This window comes from Carassius gibelio, chromosome B1, assembly GCF_023724105.1.
Source record: "Carassius gibelio isolate Cgi1373 ecotype wild population from Czech Republic chromosome B1, carGib1.2-hapl.c, whole genome shotgun sequence".
Taxonomy (NCBI): Eukaryota; Metazoa; Chordata; class Actinopteri; order Cypriniformes; family Cyprinidae; genus Carassius; species Carassius gibelio.
The window spans coordinates 8469011-8487939 of record NC_068396.1 but is presented as its reverse complement, the minus strand read 5'-3'; the positions used below and the strand labels follow the sequence as shown (position 1 = coordinate 8487939).

Sequence of the window (18929 nt, the reverse complement as noted above, 5' to 3'; positions counted from 1 at the left end):
CCCAAAAGATATTTTTACCAACAAGACAACATAATCCAGCATTTTCTTCTGTCATTAGATTCTGTGAGAGGCTGATTATTAGGAAGATAAGGAGGGATTAGATTTCATTTTACACGGCCTGCTGTGCACTCAAGCAAATGCCAGCCCGAGTCTATTCTGTCTGACAATCTCTCATCCACAACAGTTTTGCTGCGCTGCTCTCACCTCCACATTTACCTCACAATAGCAAACCGCTGCTTGATTTTTGTCCCTGGGGAAAGAGGGAGAAAAGGCAGCTTAATTATCACCCTGCATTGCACAAAGTTCATGGTAGGTTGACACCTGATATCTGTCATATCATTTGCATTACAAGCTGTTCTTGTAATAATAATGGTGCTGCATCTCAGCTGCTTTCCATAACCGACTCTCAAATCTCTGGACCTGGAAAAACAAACATTTACATTACATTGCATTACAAATAAATAATTAAATCCATTTTAAATAAGCCTGATTGAATAACTTCTGTGACCAATATACTACTAGAGTAGTTTAAAACTGAATATAACTTAATAATAGTAAAACGTCTTGTAGATGTGAAACTATACTTAAATGCTGATAACTCATTTCTTGTCAAGTCAGTTTCTCTGTGTTCCTCTCAGGAGTCAGTCCTGCGACGTTTGCATTTCCAGCACAGCTCCTTAACTACCCTTTAACGTTTGGTAGGTGTAATTGTTGGGCTACCAGCCCCCATGGAAAAACCACACTGAAGTCATAGATTGTCACATTAGGGGCAAGTCTGAACAGGATCTTGCCCACAAAAGACTGCACAGTAAGGATGACTTGTAGATCTTTTCCCCCACAAATCAATTCGCAGAGGACACAATGTTAGGAAAATTTCTCTAATATTTTTTATTTAATCCAGCACATATACAATTTTTCATTAGCTGAATGAAATAAAATATACATACAAGAACCGGGGGCCCTCCATTTTATTCTCATGTTAAAAATAAACTTTAATTTTATCACATTACAAGATGTTCTGCTTTGGTATTCATACTTACTCAATGAAAGCAAAGCTTTGATATCGGAGATAATATTGGTTTTTGATATTGCAGACAAAGCTTAGCAGCAATTCCTGAGAACTTAAAAAATTGCAACAAAACAGAAGGATTTTGTGTTTATTTACTTGCAACTTGACATCTCACAGAGAGTATAGCTGCACAATAACCCTCCTAAAATTCAGTTTAGGAATCACTCTACCTGAAATTCAGACACTGCGATACTTAATAGCGACAGCATCAGGAACCAAAATGCCCCAAAACAGAAGGATGTTCTTGTTGCATTGTCTGAAATTACTTTAAGAAAACCCTGCATTAGTGAGGCTGAAACTGTCTGATCTGTCATTGTTTACACGCCTTCACAAATTAGATTTAGGTCTTGTGAAATGCCAAGTCTCTGACTGAAACATCTATAAATAGTACATGTTGCTGCTGTGCTGTACTACTTTGAGATCAAGCAATTCCACTCAAATGATGCCAGTTTCCTCTATATGGGTAAATGTGGAATCAGTAATCCTGTGACATAGTGTGAAGTCAGACTATTTTGATATAGAACTATTTGTCCTTCTTATCCTCCACGACCTCGGACAAATCCTCCTGCCTAAGAGTCTTCACTCGGGCCTCCATGTTGGCGATCCTCTGTTTGATCTTGTTCTGGCTGGATGTCCAATCTGCCATAAGACGAGCAAATTTGGTTTGCATCACATCTAGATTGGTCTCCATTACAGTGACCTTTTCCTCCAGATCCTTCGGGTCTGCACCAGCATTGGCTGCAGCCTCGTCAATGAGATTGTCTTTCATCAGAATAGCCCTACCTTTCTCCTCTAGTGCCTTTTTGGCTTCTGGGTACTCGGTTAACGCCTCCATTAGGTCATCTTTCGAGAGCGCGAACAAATCTGAGTATCCCACACTACGAATGTTAGCAGTCCTGCGGTTACCGGCTTTACTTCCTTTGATGCCGAGGATGCTGATCTCACCGAAGTAAGCGCCATCGCTGAGCACCACAAACTGCGTGACACCATCATCTGCCACCACAGCTAGTTTGCCTTCTTTGATAATGTACATCTCCCGCCCAATGTCTCCCTTCTTGCAAATGTAGTCGCCTGGACTGAAAACCTGTGGTTGAAGTTTAAGGACAAGCTCAACAAGAAGACCTGCTTCACAGTCCTGGAAAATACGCACCTTCCGAAGGGTTTCCAGATGCACATTGATGGCGATCTCTGCCTTGAGCTTGTCTGGGAGGTTCTTGAGCACTTCCTTTTCATCGCAGGTCTTCTGTTCGGTCCAAAGGTAATCGAACCACTTCACGACACGGGCCTCCAGATCTTTGGTGACCTTTCGGAACTGCATGTACTGCTTGATGGAGTCAATCTTGGCCTGGAACTCCGCGCGGGATGCATTCATGTTGGAAATCATGGCACCGACATTACCAACGATGGTGGCAAAAATGAGCACACCAATGAGAAAATCAGAGACGACAAATAAATACTCAACGTCTCGGACAGGCGGTGGCGTTTCTCCAATGGTTGTGAGCGTAAGAGTGGACCAGTACAAGCAGTAGATGTACTTCCTGGCAAGGCGGCCGAACTCGGGGTCGCTGATGTTGGGATAAACCCAAGTGTCTGAGCCAAAACCGATTGTCTTTGAGATGGCGAAAAAGATGCAGCCGTTCCAGTGGATGATGATTAGGATGTACAGGACGAGATTGCTGATTCGGAAGATGTTTGGGAAGTTGGTTCTGGTTTCAGTACGGTCAAAGAACTCAAAAAGACGAGCCATTTTGAAAAGCCGGTTGAATCTTAGTTCTGGATTGTTGTAACCCACTTTTAGCATTAATATGTCTGTTGGTATCATGGAGATCAAATCAAATCTGAATTGTGGCGACTTTTTGTAGCGTTCCCAAAGCTTCTTAGATTCTCTTACTAGCAAGCCTTGCTCCAAGAAACCTGTCAAAACAATTTAGTTGTCATGTACAATTTACAAAATGTTTTGTCCCTGTATAGCAGTGATTGTATATGACTAAGTGAACACAAACAGTGACTAATAATCTAACCTGTTCTTGATCTCACAAATGTGTCCATATAGTAGATGACATCGGATGAATAGTCCAAAACTATCCATAAGATGGTGTAATCATCTTGCAGTTCATTAAAACAGGCTCTGTTTAAAATTAAAATAAAACAATAACACAAGATCATTTTTTTAAATATATTTCTGCATATAGTTTTCTTGTTTGTTTGATAATAAGCTGTAATGTTCTTATTATTTTAAATAATTCATATTTAGAATTAATAATTAAATATAATTGCTTATTTATTAATAGTTGTTTTATGGTAATATTATAAAATTAAAATATCTCCCAAGCTAAAATATAAATTTACCTGGTAACAAGCATCATTAGGTTGTAGAAGACTGGTATCGCTACAATGGTCAACCAGTGATAGTACATATCTGTCGCTGGATCAATAATCCAAACGTGTTTTCTAAATTAAAAAAAATTAAAAAAGAACACACATTTACTAAGTTCTGGACTGAATACATAACTACATTTATTTGCCTTTAAATTGAGTAAAAATACTCACGGTTTCTCCTCTTCCTTCTTTTTCTCATCTTTTTTCTCATCTTTCTTTTCATCTTTTTTCTCATCCTTCTTTTCATCTTTTTTCTCATCCTTCTTTTCATCTTTCTTCTCCTCTTTCTTTTCATCTTTCTTCTCATCCTTGTTTGGTTCTTCTTTCTTATCATCTTTCTTTATCTCCCTGTCATCCTTTTTGCTGCATTAAAATGATAATTGTTATTTAGAAGGTAGCAAATCACAGAATGTACCTATAACATGTAACAATATTTAACTTTCTCACATACTCATCTGTATTGTTGCAGTTGTTCATATTCAGTGTAGCAAGAGGCCACTGATTTGCATTGTTGTTGAAACTGTGAAGACAACAATATTGTTTTATTCCTGTAGTTTGATTAGAGATAAAATATGAAATACTAAAATAAATGATGTAAAAGCATGGCCCCTTTTGGCTTATTATCAGGCATAGATATTAATATCCTAAATGGATTATATCCTAAATGGACACTACATTCTTACTGGTAGCTGAAAGCATTATCAAATTAACCTAAATGTTTAATAAATGAACAAGGAGGAACTATGTGTTTTCAGATTCTGTGGGCCCGCACAATGTGGGGCTTTATATAATGCATTTCAGTGTGTTAAATTCAAGCAGGTAAGTAGCAAGACAGAGAAATGAGTGTGTGGCAGACAGCAGGGGATTATAAGGTCACTGCCAGCACATCCTCTGTTGTTGTCTTGAGAAATACACTTAATCTCACTACAGATCACGGGGCATTACATTAGAGCTGATTGCATTTGCTCTGCAAGTATTTCTGATAATTAGCTGCATATTAAGTTTATTAAGTCACACCTTCTGCACAGTAACAAACCAAAAGTACAAAAGCAAAGCTATACTCTACACAAAGGGTCCGTAGAAATGTAAAATAAAATCACAAAAATCGAACCTTTCATTGGATAATAAGAATTTAAAATCGGGGGAAATATCATTAGATTAATTTTCACAGCCTTCTTTGATCATATTTACCAAGGATGTCCATATTTTTGGGTATGACTGTATATATGATGTCTTTTTGCATTTTAGGATGGGGATACCTTGCATGAGGATTATAATATTTGGGGGTCTGTGCCATCTAAAAGATTCAAAACCCCTGCTCTCTACAACAAAATGTATGATGCATTACTTTAATGCTGTATTTAATTTCAACTTTGCTCAATCCTATGAAGCCTTTATCATAGTTGATACACAAATGACCTTTAAATTATCAGCATGATTTGCTGAAAACCCTGTTGTATACAATCTACTACAAGTGTGTGTGTGTGATTATATCAGGTTTATGGGAAATGTGTATTTGTACATCTCTCAGTCATCACTGTAGTGCACTGCATTAGGTTTTTCTCCCACAATTAAAACTATAGAGCCTTTAAATATCATCTTAATAAGACATATTATGGGGAAACATATAGTGACAGTTGATATTTATATGAATTTTATGCAAGTAGTATGTTATACATTTATAAAAACCACATTTATTCGCATAATAAACTATCATAATTTCATCTTTGACTAAATAAATATCAGCAACTTCATATTTTTGCAATTGCAAACTTCTGAATAATCTGAAATCTGAATAATTTCTTCTTTTTTTCTTGAGTGTAAGCTTCACGTGTGTGTGTGTGTGTCTGTGTGTGTGTTGGTGGGGGTTGCTCACTGTGTACATGCTTGCATTTTCACTCACTTCCTCTTGTGCAGTTGGTCCTGTCCTCTGTTGTCCCATGATGCATCTATTTCCTCTGGCATGTCTTCAGAGTCAGACTCCTCTGTTATCATAACTGGATCACTGCATTCTGAAGCTTCACATTTGGTGGATCGGCCTCCAAACCACAGGATGAAATGGGACATCCTGAAAGTGAAGGTACAATAACTTATAAAAATCACGTTTAATGCACAAACAATCCTCAAATTTCCAACAAAGCAAAAGATCAAATCACCTGCCCATTAGTCCACGGGGAGGCTGATCACTGGAAATGAGACAAATATACCAAATGAAATACTTGGAATTAAATGGTAGCCAGACATGCCGTGAATGTGAGAATTGTTCAAAGTAGATGGCATATGTGTGTGGCATCTCCCCTGACCTTTCCCCTCTCTCGATCCATTCAATAGCTGGTTCAGGAGTGAAGGCGGATCTTTGTGAGGGGAACGATTGTTCTGTGCAGATTTTTGCCATTTTATTTCCTGTTAGGCCATTCACTGCAATTAGATCACATCTGGAGCCTTTGGGTAATCACTCCTGAAAACTGAAATGTTCTTTCATTAGTAGACAATTGTACTTCCACATGCAAAGTGGTTATTATCCATTCTGACACAAACAATGTTCGAATCTATAAATAAACATAATTACAGTATTAAAGTGGTGTGTTTTCACACTGCTGCACATTGACCATTTTTGTCTCACAAAGATTCAAAATAAATCCTTGTTCTTTTTTAAGAAAGGATAGAAGGATAATGGACCCATGCCAAATGGATGCAAGTGTCTGCTCTATAAATATACACAGCAGTCTAAATGCTTCGTGGAATCAGGGGATGTCTTCCAGGAAGATAAGCTGTTTTAGGACAAAACGGGCCTGTGGTTTTGCACAGGACATTTCTTACTAAGACAGGGTAGGTAAACATGGATCTTCTCTCCCTTCTGCGTGCTATAACTGGGGATTCCCTTAGCCAAACATGCTAAGATCAAACTTGCAAGTGCTTGAACTTGAGAAGCATCTCATTCAAAGTTCAACCTCACTGAATATTTGTTTGCACTGTATGTAGCAATTCTAACAATGCCTCTAACCAAACAGTTGCTGTTATTTTAAAGTCCCAACCGTGTTTTAATTTTGTTGCCCTGCTAAAAGGCCACCTGAGAGAAGTCTGTTAGAGATGAAAACTTACAAAACCAACAAAATTCAAAATTCCTTGAGATATCACATAGAGTCTAGTTGACATTCTACAGTTTAGCTGTGAACGGAAAAATCTACTGAGCAGGTCTGCCTGAAAAATAAAAGCTGGACAGACTGTTTAACTGTCATGTGCGGATCTATAAACATAACTTTCCAAGAAAGCAAACTTGGCATTTGATGCCCTGCCCAAAAAACAGAAAGAGAACAGGGAAATCATTGAAACAATCAAATCAAAGAACGAATACATTTAAACATTTGTTTTAGAGTAGACGATATACAATTTGATATAAAAAATATTAAAAACACCAAATGAAATAATAGAATATGTACAAAGAAAAAAATAAACGTGCATTATAATGGAATTATAACTATTTAAATTTTGTCATTGTAAGTAATTCATATGGCTTACATTTTAGACAAAAATTGTCAAATTTCTAGCCTACATTTCTCCTTTTTTTTAAGGTTTTCATGATCACTCAGTTGCAACTCCACTCCGGATTGTCGATTTCCCCACTGCACTTCAATTAAAGAGAGAAACCCCGTCTTGAGAAGTACTGCTACCGTTACCGTACTACTAAACACCAGAGAAAACCTTGATGCTCTGATTTTCTAAATTATGAAACCCGCTTTTTACTCCTGACAAAATCTGTTCCCTATCTAAACTTTACCCTGAAAACAGGCAAAAAGTGAACCGTCCTTTTCTTGTTATATGTTATATCACATCCGGGCTCATGGAGCTCTGCTTGACCAAATCAAATTTGATGAGCTAATACAACAGACAAACAATAAATACAAATAGAGTTAAAACAATGTGCCTGGGAATTTAACAAGCAATTAAATAACTGCCCCAAAAAGAAATGAGAAAATACTTTGACAGAATCACACTCACTTTGCTTGGGCTGTTTATTGAGGATCTGCATAAACTCCGGCAATTTGCTAATTATTCCACAGGACTTTGTTCTTCACAACAGCAAAATCTTATTCCACAAAAAAGAAGTATTCACATGATTTGAGAATTGTTGCAGAAATAAAAAATAAATAAAATAAAAAATGGTATCCTGTCGAACCCAAAGGAAGTGTTAGTAGTTGTTGAGTAGCTGATGGCACGTCTCTTGCCCTGTCTCCATGCGCACCTGCCAGGAAAGGTGACAGGGTTAGGCTGCGCTGGCGGAGAACACCCAGCTGCTCCTCCCCACACCCCACCTGTCCAATAATAACACTCTGTCACTGAGAGGATGCTCATTTTAAAAGACTTTAGAGTCCAGAACTTTTGAGTCTTACAACGCAGCACATAGTAAAATAAATAAAATCCTGTGTTTACCGGATTCTGTGATCATAATGGAATCCCCTCTGAGTCAGATGAGATCCTACAGGATAAACTGAATCCTACACTTTGATTGTTAGAGTCAAATGTATTATTTTTATAAAACTTATAAAAGATTTACACTTCTTTTTGTGCTGTGCTGAAATCTGAGGTTATAGCCTTTAAGAAGAAAAATCCCATCAGGATCCACTAGGATTTGTTCCAGTTAATTCCAACAGGAATCTTTTAGGATTTTTTGCTAGATGATTATGATTACTCTGACTTCTATAATGTTAGCCTAGCCGTTAAGCCTAGATCTATTAGTTTATGAGTTCAAGTTATAGCTACTCATACCACCATCAATATATATAATACATTTCATTATAGTATCATCCTTTTCATTAATGCTAGTTGATTATGTTATTATGAATCTACATGCTTGTCTAAAGTAATCTTTGTTGGGCTCTGGAAACGTAAACCAGTTAGCTGAATGTGTTAAATAGTCTGAGCAGAGCTTATTATGCTAACTCAGCTTCAGTTAATGGACTTGGTGCAGTAGGGTCAGCGGCCCATGATGTCTTGCATTCTCAAATAGAAGTTGTAGCAAGGTTTCTATGTTTCACTTTTCACAAACTTTCTGTGCATTTAAAAAACTGTTATCTTTATGGCGACTAACATTATTACCAAGTTGATGGTCTACAGTTTGTCCACTTTTAATCTTTGTTAACGCTTTCTACACTGTCCTCCAACCTCAAACTGAGTCTTAATGGCTTGTGCAATAAACCTGTAAGCATTCCTAGGAAACCATAGCACACTGCTGCTTTAGCACAGAAAGATCAAGTCCCGACCAATCCTCTGAATCTGCTGGGTTTAGGAAGCCTGTTGAACAGAAGTTGTAATCTTCTAATGCGCTTTCTTGGACTGAGACTTAAGAATCTGTCAGGTGTAGCAGAAAATCTCTATCTATCTGTCTGTCTGTCTATCTATCTATCTATCTATCTATCTATCTATCTATCTATCTATCTATCTATCTATCTATATATCTATCTATCTATCTATCTATATCTGTCTGTCTGTCTGTCTCAGTATTTCGGTGTATAAGTCTTTCTGACTATACAGTAGCATTTTCTTCAACAAAGACTGTAAATGCATAAATAAGAACAAAAATGTTTCTCTGTGATAAATTGTTCCTTATATAACTGTGAAAACATAAATCTCCAGTCACATTATGGTCAAATAACCATAGTCAGCACTATGGTTAACAGTTTGTTTTGCAAAGCTATTAATTTGTTAATTAACTCAGCCAGATAAATCTGTAAATTATGCAAGTTTTAGTTTCATTTTGTATGTAGTTTTGTGATGCCCATTATCACTCATAATCGAAATGTCCCATAAAAACTAAATTAATCTTTTTGCAGCTAATGCCTCAAAGTCTGTTATAGCTACTATCTGTCTTGTTAAATGTCGTGAATATCATTATTTCAGATCTTTACTCATGAAAAAGTCTCTTTTGTTGTGACTCCCAGTGTGATTTTTGCTGCTGATTACAGACCGTCATTCTCAGACAGCACGGCCGTCTTTGAGAGAACATAAACCATCATCAATAAGATTATGTTTAATCTTTTGATGTCAGACTTCAAACGAAAGAGCGGCAGAGCAAACGCTAGTCTCTAATCACTCTGAAATGATAATGAAGCAATTCCAGTGGGGAATTCGAAATGAGAAGAGAACTAGTTCAACATTTGTACAATTATAGAGACATTTTTCTTATTTGAGTTAAATGTTGATTGCCATTCTCTGCTTGTTGTTTTAGTTTCATTTTTAAATAATAAGCGTATAATGATGTTCAGAACATCACTTTGATGTTTCAGACAGGTCTATTCCATCCCAACTGCTTTGTTCAGCTAATCAGTCACAGCAGTACAAGAAATTATGTAAGTTGTATTGGGAATAATTACAGGTGTTTTTCGTTAATTTTATATCCACTGAAATTAAAATCTGCTCATTTGAGAAGAAAAAAAAAACAAGCTTCAGTTGTGTAGACTTACCTATAGCATTTGTAACACAAGTGTCCTCATAAAAACAACAAATGTTAAAGAAATAACCAGCATATGTTTCATTAACATGTCCTGTAAATACAGTATTAGAACTATACTAAGATCTAGTTTAAGTTCACTTAAGGTTCTTGGTTTTCTAATGCCTGCTAGAAAGCAAAGCTGTTGAGCATGTTAACATCAAACACAGAGATGGTTCTTTTTTTACAGGTGCTGTTGATAGTCTTGATCTAATTGCTGTACAGCTGTGTGGTTATAATTGTTTAAGTCCCCTGACTCCTTACATAAGTTCACTCCTTTATAATTATTGAATGCCTCCTAAAAACTAAAAATAATAACTGTAAAAATAATTAGAATTTATTGTTATTAAAATCTATAATACATCAAACTGTTTTTTTTTTTACTTTAGATCATGTTACAGTAATGTTGATTTTGTTATTTAAAAATATATATATAAATATATATATATATATATATTGTTATTATGGTATGTAGGTTTAGATTTTCTGTTTTAATTTTGTTATTATTTAAAGTTTTAATAATGTCGTTTTTAATTTGTCTATAGTTTTTATTCGTTTTCATTTGAATTGTAATAATTATTTTGAGTATACAAAGTTAAAATAAATGAACAATATTTAACTATAATAAATATTTGCTGCCAGTGGTTTTCTCTGCCAAGGAAATGCAGACAGCGCCTCCTCATAACTCTAGAGAAAATAACTAGCATATGCACTATATAGGACATCAAGCTGACATAAAAGCTTTCTTTTTATTTCCGTCTAAGTGAAAAGATTTCCACAGCACAAACACAAATATAGCATGGAGTCCCCCTGCTGGTCGACAGGCCACATTATTGCACTCATCACAATTCTATGCATATAGTGCAAGTATTGTCCTGCATAAGCACTACACATCACGATCCACTTTTGCAGCTATAATTTTAAGACCCATTTTTTTTTCCTCTTTGCCATGCTCATATCCATAAAGAAGCCTGGCTTAAATTAATGAAATTTGAAACGCAAACTGATGATTAATTAGCATTCGGAACATAACGCAAAGTCTTCCTGAGGAGATCTAAAACATTGCTCAGCGCTGCCTGAAAATAAATCCATCCTGTTCTCGCAGCTGTACATTATTCCTCAGTTCACTTCCAGACCACACGGAGGAGAAAAGCCCCTGCTGTTTTTTTCCTCTAACCCATCACGACATCTTATGTCATGAATGCCCCTGTGCAGCATCACAGCCTCTGAGTAAATGAACAGCTCTGGCCTCCGTCATGCTAAGGTGAATGTCAAGCTGTATTGACATTACTCATTTGCTTGAGTGTGCTGCTGCTGCTGCTGTTATTAATAAACAGCCTTAATGTCTGTGATGCTGCTTGCACGAGCAGAACAGCTATTTTAGGGTTCCTCTGACATTGCTCTGACTTTGCAGCAGCATGTTATTGAACTGATGAAGCAGGGAGAGAGAGTAAACTGTCTCATTTTAGGGCTCCAAACCTGGGCCATATGTCCACTATAGAATAAGTCCATGCAGATGACCTAGCCTATGGAGTTACATGGCAAAAACATAAAAACAAGCTCAGTGCTTTGGGTACATGCATGCAATAAAGACTAACATCAGAATGCATGGCACGTGTGAATATATTATTTCTGGCTTCAGTGCACTGGAAGAGATGAGTCGTGCTCCCATGATGGTGTGTGCATGCTTTTTCAATTTTGCTGCCAGTGGTTTTCTCTGCCGAGGAAATGCAGACAGCGCCGACCTCATAAATCTAGAGAAAATAACTGTGAAATAGTCCAATAATAATACCAATAATAATGTCAGTAGTGTCTAAAATGTAGAAATGTAAGGAGAACAGCACTCTTGGCTGTGGGATTGATATGTACAGTCCATATCAAAGCTCTGTAGTTTTTATTAGCAAAACATAAAGCAGTGCAATGCAATGATAATTGAGAGATGTAGCTACAAATAAACACTCCCGGAAAGCCATATAAATGTAATACTTAGAATTTAAGGTGTTTTTGTAAATGTATGAATGATCAAGGTAACCATAACATGCACCAATACAGTCCTGAAATGTTACTAACAATATAAAATTAATTTTCAATATAAAAATATAGACACATGTACAGTACCATGACCATGTTTAAAATGAGTCGTCACCTTTATTTACATAGCACTTTATACAATACAGATTGTGTCCAAGCAGCTTTACGGTCAAAATAATGTTTTAATGATAATAAATTCTTTTTTTTTGTAAAGCAGCTCTGTATAAGGATACAATGTAACAGTCAAACTGTTATTTGAAATGTTCAACCTGAAATATTCCTAGCAATATAAAAGTAATATTTCAATATAATTAGGGGGGAATTTCAGCTTTCGACTGGAACAGTTTGTTCCTTTTTTCAGTTCCATACTGAGGCAGAGTCAGTGATATTCATCCCTCTGTGGAAGCTACTGATAAAGTTCTGCCACAATCAGCATATGTTTAGCTTTACAACAAATGTCATCAAAATCCCCTCTGACTGGGATTACAGCACGCGATGGGGAGGGGTGAAGATGATGTCACACTCAGGGGCGTCGCACTTTTGCCGGTGAGAGGGTTCAACATCCACACGTTTTCTGCAGTTTTTCCGCAGTTTTGCACAAACGCCTTACTACAGTCGCTCCTCCGTTTCCTCTGGCCGCTCTGTGTCTGCGCTCGCCGCGGCTGCCTCCTCTCTCCTCCCCCTCCCTCTCATGACACCTGCTTTGAATGTGACTGGCTGATGATTGGCTGTTCTGCCTTATGTCCCGCCTCTCTTGGGGTGTTATTGGTCAGCTCGTGCTGAGGAGGCGGGAACTTAGGCGGGAAGAGTTTGGAAAGATGTTCTGTTATCGTTTTGTTGACATGTCGAGTGTTTCGGTATTATATTTCGTTTTTTAGACTAATGCTAATTGCTTTTATTGGGATATTGTTCAGCAGCTAGCTTAATTCGGTTATGTAACGTTATGTGGCCATGCAATGTATAACATAACTGTGATGATGAAGCAGGGAATTGACGAGGAGGGGGACAAACTGTCATTGTTAAAAGCAGTGTATTTATGGGTTCATTGCCAGTGCAACTAATTTTGAGCATTGTTTGTTGATTAGCTGAATACTTTTGTGGATACTTACTTACCTATTATGTTTGATTGTAATGTTACATGTTGAGGAGAAAAAAGTGAGAAATGATGACATTGTTTGCGTACCTGTTGTAGAATTATGAAAGAAAAGTGTATATTATTTTAATGTTTAAAAACAGTAAATTGTTAAATTTTTTATACCACCAGAGAAAAAGCTTTGTGTGGGCGTGTTTTTTTCTCTCCCCTTTTCTGATTTTTTTTTTTAAATGTAGGATAATTTTTTTTTCCAGCCAAACGCTGCAAGCCGGATATCCGGCAAGGTGCCGGAGAACTTTAAGCCCTGCATTTTGTACCCCTCTATCATTGTATTCATCTTTTTTTATTGTTTATAAACAAACCACATCCATCCCCCACACTTTTGAAAAGCTTGCTACGCCACTGGTCACACTGTGCCTTTATAAAGGGTGTGAATTATTCAGTAATGCCAGGCAGTAAGATAAACATTTCATGTTTAACTATAAGTAAATAAACCGGACCAAAATGAAAGCCTAACAATAACTGAACAACTAAGCAACCTAATTGTTAAATACAGTGTGTATTATATTAAGCAGGGTATGTACAGTAATGTGTGTGGATTTGTGTAGACAAAACCTCTCTCTGGGAATGGTTTTACTCTGAAACAGTGAAAGCCACTAAAATATTTTGTTTAAAAAATTTCCTACTGGGGTCATTCACGGACATCGTCCACACCAAATTATATAAATTTAAGATTTATTTATAATTTTTTTTTTTTTTTTTCAAGGACATCCATCTACATCCACACTGAAATATCATCTCACTAGACACATTAGTGGGAGATATACAGTGACAACTTTTTCTTTTTTTAATCCAAAAGTGGATGTCCTTAAATAAATCCAGTTAGCTGTCTAATGGTGCCACTGTTCTTCTGGATGGAGTCTGTCTCAGTTTGTTCTGTTTCTTTATGTTATTCCAGACAGACTGGATGATGGTGAGATCAGATTAGCTGTTGTCAGACTCCTTGTGCAAACAGAAATCACTGGATTATTACAATTAATGACAAAATGAGTGTTTGGAGATATTTCCTACTGATACAGTACAGCACAGATAGAGATAACTAAAAATACAAGTATTCTATTAATTTTGCCACCACTGTACATAAAACAATACTCTAAGGTATGCCCTTATTTAGATAGTAAAGTAAATTTGTGTGTGTGTGTGTGTGTGTGTGTGTGCGTGTGTGCGTGTGTGTGTGTGTGTGTGTGTGTGTGTGTGTAAAAGGGTCAAAAGGCAGGCAAAATAGCATGTCTGATCCCGGAGGAACTAGAGGGCATTTGAAAGTAACAGTTCCAGTTGTAACCCAAGATGGATTATATTCATGATGTAAGCATTAGACCTTCCCAGAAAAGACAAGGTTTTATAAATAGCACAGGTGCATGCTCAGCATGGTTGATACAGCTGCCTGTATAATTCATATTCTATTAATGCTCTTGTTCAGTGCTTACACATGTGAGAGCACAACACTCCGCCCCGGCTAATTTCATTGGGCTGTTAAAGATCAGGCTCAATCATAAGTGCCATTGATATGTTGTACCAGAGGGAATGTCCTTGATAACACATTAATAGAAAAAAAAACCCCTCTTTATCAAAGAAGATCGAAGAGGATTTGCGTTTATTCTTTTATTCATAGGACAGTGCAGCATGTATTGTTTGCTGAGTCTGTTCTCCCCCACCATCTGCACACACAGGAAGTGAACAGTACTGCTTACTCAAGCTTAATATCATATTCCATCTACAGAAAGATTCAATATGACCACTCCATTGTCTGTTTATTCATTTTCAATAATACTGATGATACTGAATAATCTAATATAGACAATGCAACAAAGCGGTGAGAGTACAATATCACTAAACCAGTGTTGACTTTAGAGAAAAGCAAATCCCCAAATGATTCTTTCCGCTCAGAATTTGATTATATTAATCATCAAATCAATTAGGAATGGTTTCTAACCAGGAAGGCAATGATCTTATGTTTCTGTAATGTGATCAGGTCATCATGACTGTTTAGCCCTCTATATTACGTGTCCTCTGAGTAACAAATCCATTTTCATGCTCTGTGCAAGCACATGATGCATATAAAATGAGTTAATAATGAAAGAATGACTTTGTATAAACAAGTGAAAACGTTTATTTTAGTTACTGCATTATGTGCTATGTGTTGGCAGTCTTTTAAAAATCATGGTGCACCATGTGGAGGACATGCAATTTGCCTACCTTCAGATACTGTTGTTGATTTTTCACACATCTAAATGCTTGATTCACAGTGGGTAAATTTTTGGTTAAGAGTTAAAGGTGCTGGTCATATAATTAGAATATCATCAAAAGGTTGATTTATTTCTCTAATTCCATTCAAAAATGAAAAATAATATTCATCCATTACACACAGACTGATATATTTCAAATGTTTATTTCTTTTAATTTTGATGATTATAACTGACAACTGAGGTAAATCCCAAATTCAGTATCTCAGAAAATTTTAATATGACTTAAGACCAATACAAAGAAATGATTTTTTGAAATCTTGGCCAACTGAAAAGTATGAACATAAAAAGATTGAGTATGTACAGTACTCAATACTTAGTTGGGGCTCCTTTTGCCTGAATTACTGCAGCAATGCGGCGTGGCATGGACTCGATCAGTCTGTGGCTCTGCTCAGGTGTTGTGAGAGCCCAGGTTGCTCTGATAGTGGCCTTCAGCTCTTCTGCATTCTTGGATCTGGCATATCGCATCTTCTTCACAATACCACACAGATTTTCTATGGGGTTAAGGTCAGACGAGTTTGCTGGCTAATTAAGAACAGGGATACCATGGTCCTTAAACCAAGTACTGGAGGCTTTGGCATTGTTTGCATGTGCCAAGTCCTGTTGGAAAATGAAATCTGCATCTTCATAAAGTTGGTCAGCAGCAGGAAGCATGAAGTGCTCTAAAACTTCCTGGTATACAGCTGCGTTGACCTTGGACCTCAGAAAACACACTGAACCACCACCAGCAGATGACATGGCACCCCAAACCATTACTGACTGTCGAAACTTTACACTGGACCTCAAGCAGCGTGGATTGTGTGCCTCTCCTCTCTTCCTCCAGACTCTGGGACCCTGATTTCCAAAGGAAATGCAAAATTTACTTTCATCAGAGAACATAACTTTCCAGATGCAGTCCACAGTGAATCTCCCTCACATTTTTTTATGGGTTTGGTTTCACAATCCTCTCCAGGGTGTGGTTATCTCTATTGCTTGTACACTTTTTTTCTACCACATCTTTTCCTTTCCTTTGCCTCTCTATTAATGTGCTTGGACACAGAGCTCTGTGAACATCCAGCCTCTTTTGCAATGACCTTTTGTATCTTTCCCTCTTTGTTCAAGGTGTCAATGGTCGTCTTTTGGATAACTGTCAAGTCAGCAGTCTTCTCCATTATTGTGTAGCTTACAGAACTAGACTGAGGGACCATTTAAAGACCTTTGCAGGTGTTTTGAGTTAATTAGCTGATTAGAGTGTGGCACCAGGTGTCTTCAATATTGAACCTTTTCACAATATTCCGTCTTCTGAGATACTGAATTTGGGATTTTCCTTACTTGTCAGTTATAATCATCAAAATTAAAAGAAATAAACATTTGAAATATATCAGTTTGTGTGTAATGAATGAATATAATATACAAGTTTAATTTTTTTTGAGTGGAATTAGTGAAATAAATCAACTTTTTGATGATATTCTAATTATATGACCAGGACCTGTATGTCCCATAAATTATTTGTGCATTGAATTAACTGTATCTAGAATGGATATGAATGCAACCATATTGCACAGAGATAATTATGTTTTATTTAGATGTTTGTGTGTGTGTGTGTGTGTGTGTGTGTGTGTGTATGTGTGTGTGTGTGTGTGTTATCCATTATTAAATGATCTACCTAGAGTAAACTTGTTATTCCTGACTTTAACCTTGCTATTTGGTATTGTGACCTCACATAAATGGATAGTCTGTTAACTTAACTATATACATTAAAATAAATAAATACCAAAGGAAGAAGAGGACAAGAAAGATTGACCGTATGGAGGGGATAATCTCAGTCAGATACAGTAGTCAGTGAGATGACGTCATTTGAGTGGACAGAGGGCTGAGAGTTCTTCTCTACAAACACACAGAATTTGTTGCTAAAATCCCTTCAATGAACAGGCTTGAAACTCAATCAAGATTAGTTAATCACCACCAAAGATCAGCCAGTGATACGATGACAGAGCAGACAGAAAAGCTTCCAATCCTTAGGTGTTCTAACTAAAATTCAAATAAAAAAGTTGGAGACTATCTTGCCAGAAGTCTGTTCACTATCTCATCCCAGCAGGGTCCCGATGAGAGCCGTCTTCTGTCTCAGTTGGATTTTCTCTTTTGCTCTTTTCTGTCTGCACTTTAACTTTTAATGTCATCAGCAGGAGTGTCTGCCAAATATGTATCATAATTAAAATGTTTATCCACAGTGTGGATAAATAGACTTGCAGTCCTCCTGTGCAAATCTTAATGGAAAGACATTTTTGTATTAATTTCCAAATTAAGAATATCATGTTTGTTTATTGTATATCCTGTGGATTATATGTGTATAAAATTATATATATAGAAAGAAGTGTTCTATGCTCACAAAGGCTGCATTTGTTAGATAAAAAAATACAGTAAAACCAGTAGTATTATGATTTTTTTTATAAATATATTTTTTTAAATGTTAATTACTTCTGTGATGGCAAAACTAAATTTGATCCTTTAAAAAGCATTGTAATGTGCTGATTTCGTGCTCAGGAAGCATTTCTTATTATCATTGCTTAATTAACAACAATTAACAATATAATTAATATTTTTGTGGAAACTGAAGCATTTCTTTTCAGAAACTGAGATACATTTTCAAATTCTTTGATGAACAGAAAGTTCAAAAGAATTATTTAAAAAATAAAACTTTTGTTACATTTATATTTACTTTAATAAATTAATTAATTATAGTATAGTAGTAGTAAATAATAATAATAATATATAAAATGTATACTAATGTTTTTATATACTAATATATACTACTAGCACCAGTTACACTGCTATAATATATACTATTATATACTACTACTACTGATAATAATAATCTTACTGACCATACACTGTCAAATGGTAATGTACATATAGAATGTTTAATTAACTAATAATGTGTTGATTAAACAGAGTAAATGATATCATAAAAGATCATATAATGTTTATTTAAAGATTTTGAATGGTTCATGTGCAAAACTCCCTCTGACATGCTAGTTTGCCAGTTCAATGAGATATTTTAGCATACTGTTATGCAATTTCCAAAAGTGTTTTGAGTGTTAGTTTACATTCCTAACCCTAATTATGAGCAATAGTAATAGTAATGCTGGCCTAAACAAAGAGCTTCTGATTTATGTTTATATCTTGTAAGGAGAATGTTAAATCAAAAAAAAAAAAAAAAAAACTTGTATGGAATAAAAACAGCACAACTTTAGAGTCTCAGCTTTATTTTAGTTCGTCTTTTCCACATCAGTTTTAACATGAGAGCTTGTGGGACTCGTGAAATTTGACATTTCTGATGTTTGACACTGATTGAGCACACCTACAAAACATCCCAATGGACAGGGTATTGCATTATTTCTGATCAAGTCTAGAATAATCTTAATGGCTTTGGCATTATTAACATTCGTGACGAGTTTCTGCAGAACATGAGCTTGTGGAAGAACAGAATATTTCAGCTCACCAATTACTAAATATTGGAAAACATTCGACCGCGCTGTGTGACGTCTTCAATAAGAGAAGAAAAACAAGGCAATGAAGAAAACAAAG

The 18929-nt window shown here is 36.2% G+C and overlaps 2 protein-coding genes across 2 annotated transcripts in view; both read right to left on the bottom strand.

Moving 5' to 3' along the window:
* Positions 1-864: 864 nt before the first annotated feature.
* Positions 865-7721, bottom strand: LOC127949213 (cyclic nucleotide-gated channel rod photoreceptor subunit alpha). The gene is made up of 9 exons (XM_052546243.1): positions 7448-7721; positions 5752-5913; positions 5605-5634; positions 5352-5516; positions 3900-3968; positions 3620-3811; positions 3419-3520; positions 3091-3197; positions 865-2983 (listed from the first exon to the last, which is right to left on the bottom strand). Exons 2-9 carry the CDS (start codon positions 5841-5843, stop codon positions 1593-1595), a joined length of 2148 nt encoding a protein of 715 aa, XP_052402203.1. The 5' UTR covers positions 5844-5913; positions 7448-7721; the 3' UTR covers positions 865-1592.
* A 10869-nt stretch (positions 7722-18590) lies between these two features.
* Positions 18591-18929, bottom strand: part of atp1b1b (ATPase Na+/K+ transporting subunit beta 1b) — an 11774-nt gene continuing 11435 nt past the window's right edge. Inside the window, exon 6 of the mRNA XM_052546245.1 lies at positions 18591-18929. This exon is cut by the window's right edge and continues 1079 nt beyond it. The gene's annotated coding sequence lies outside the window, so the exon portion shown is untranslated.

Bases quoted from the DNA above. Each gene is read 5' to 3' on its own strand.
- LOC127949213 (XM_052546243.1), bottom strand. From the start codon at position 5,843: ATGGCAAAAATCTGCACAGAACAATCGTTCCCCTCACAAAGATCCGCC. The intron at 3,521-3,619 runs GTGAGTATTTTT...TTTTTAATTTAG, and splicing joins AAGAAGGAAGAGGAGAAACC to AAAACACGTTTGGATTATTG. The intron at 3,198-3,418 runs GTAAATTTATAT...AATTTTAAACAG, and splicing joins CTAATGATGCTTGTTACCAG to AGCCTGTTTTAATGAACTGC.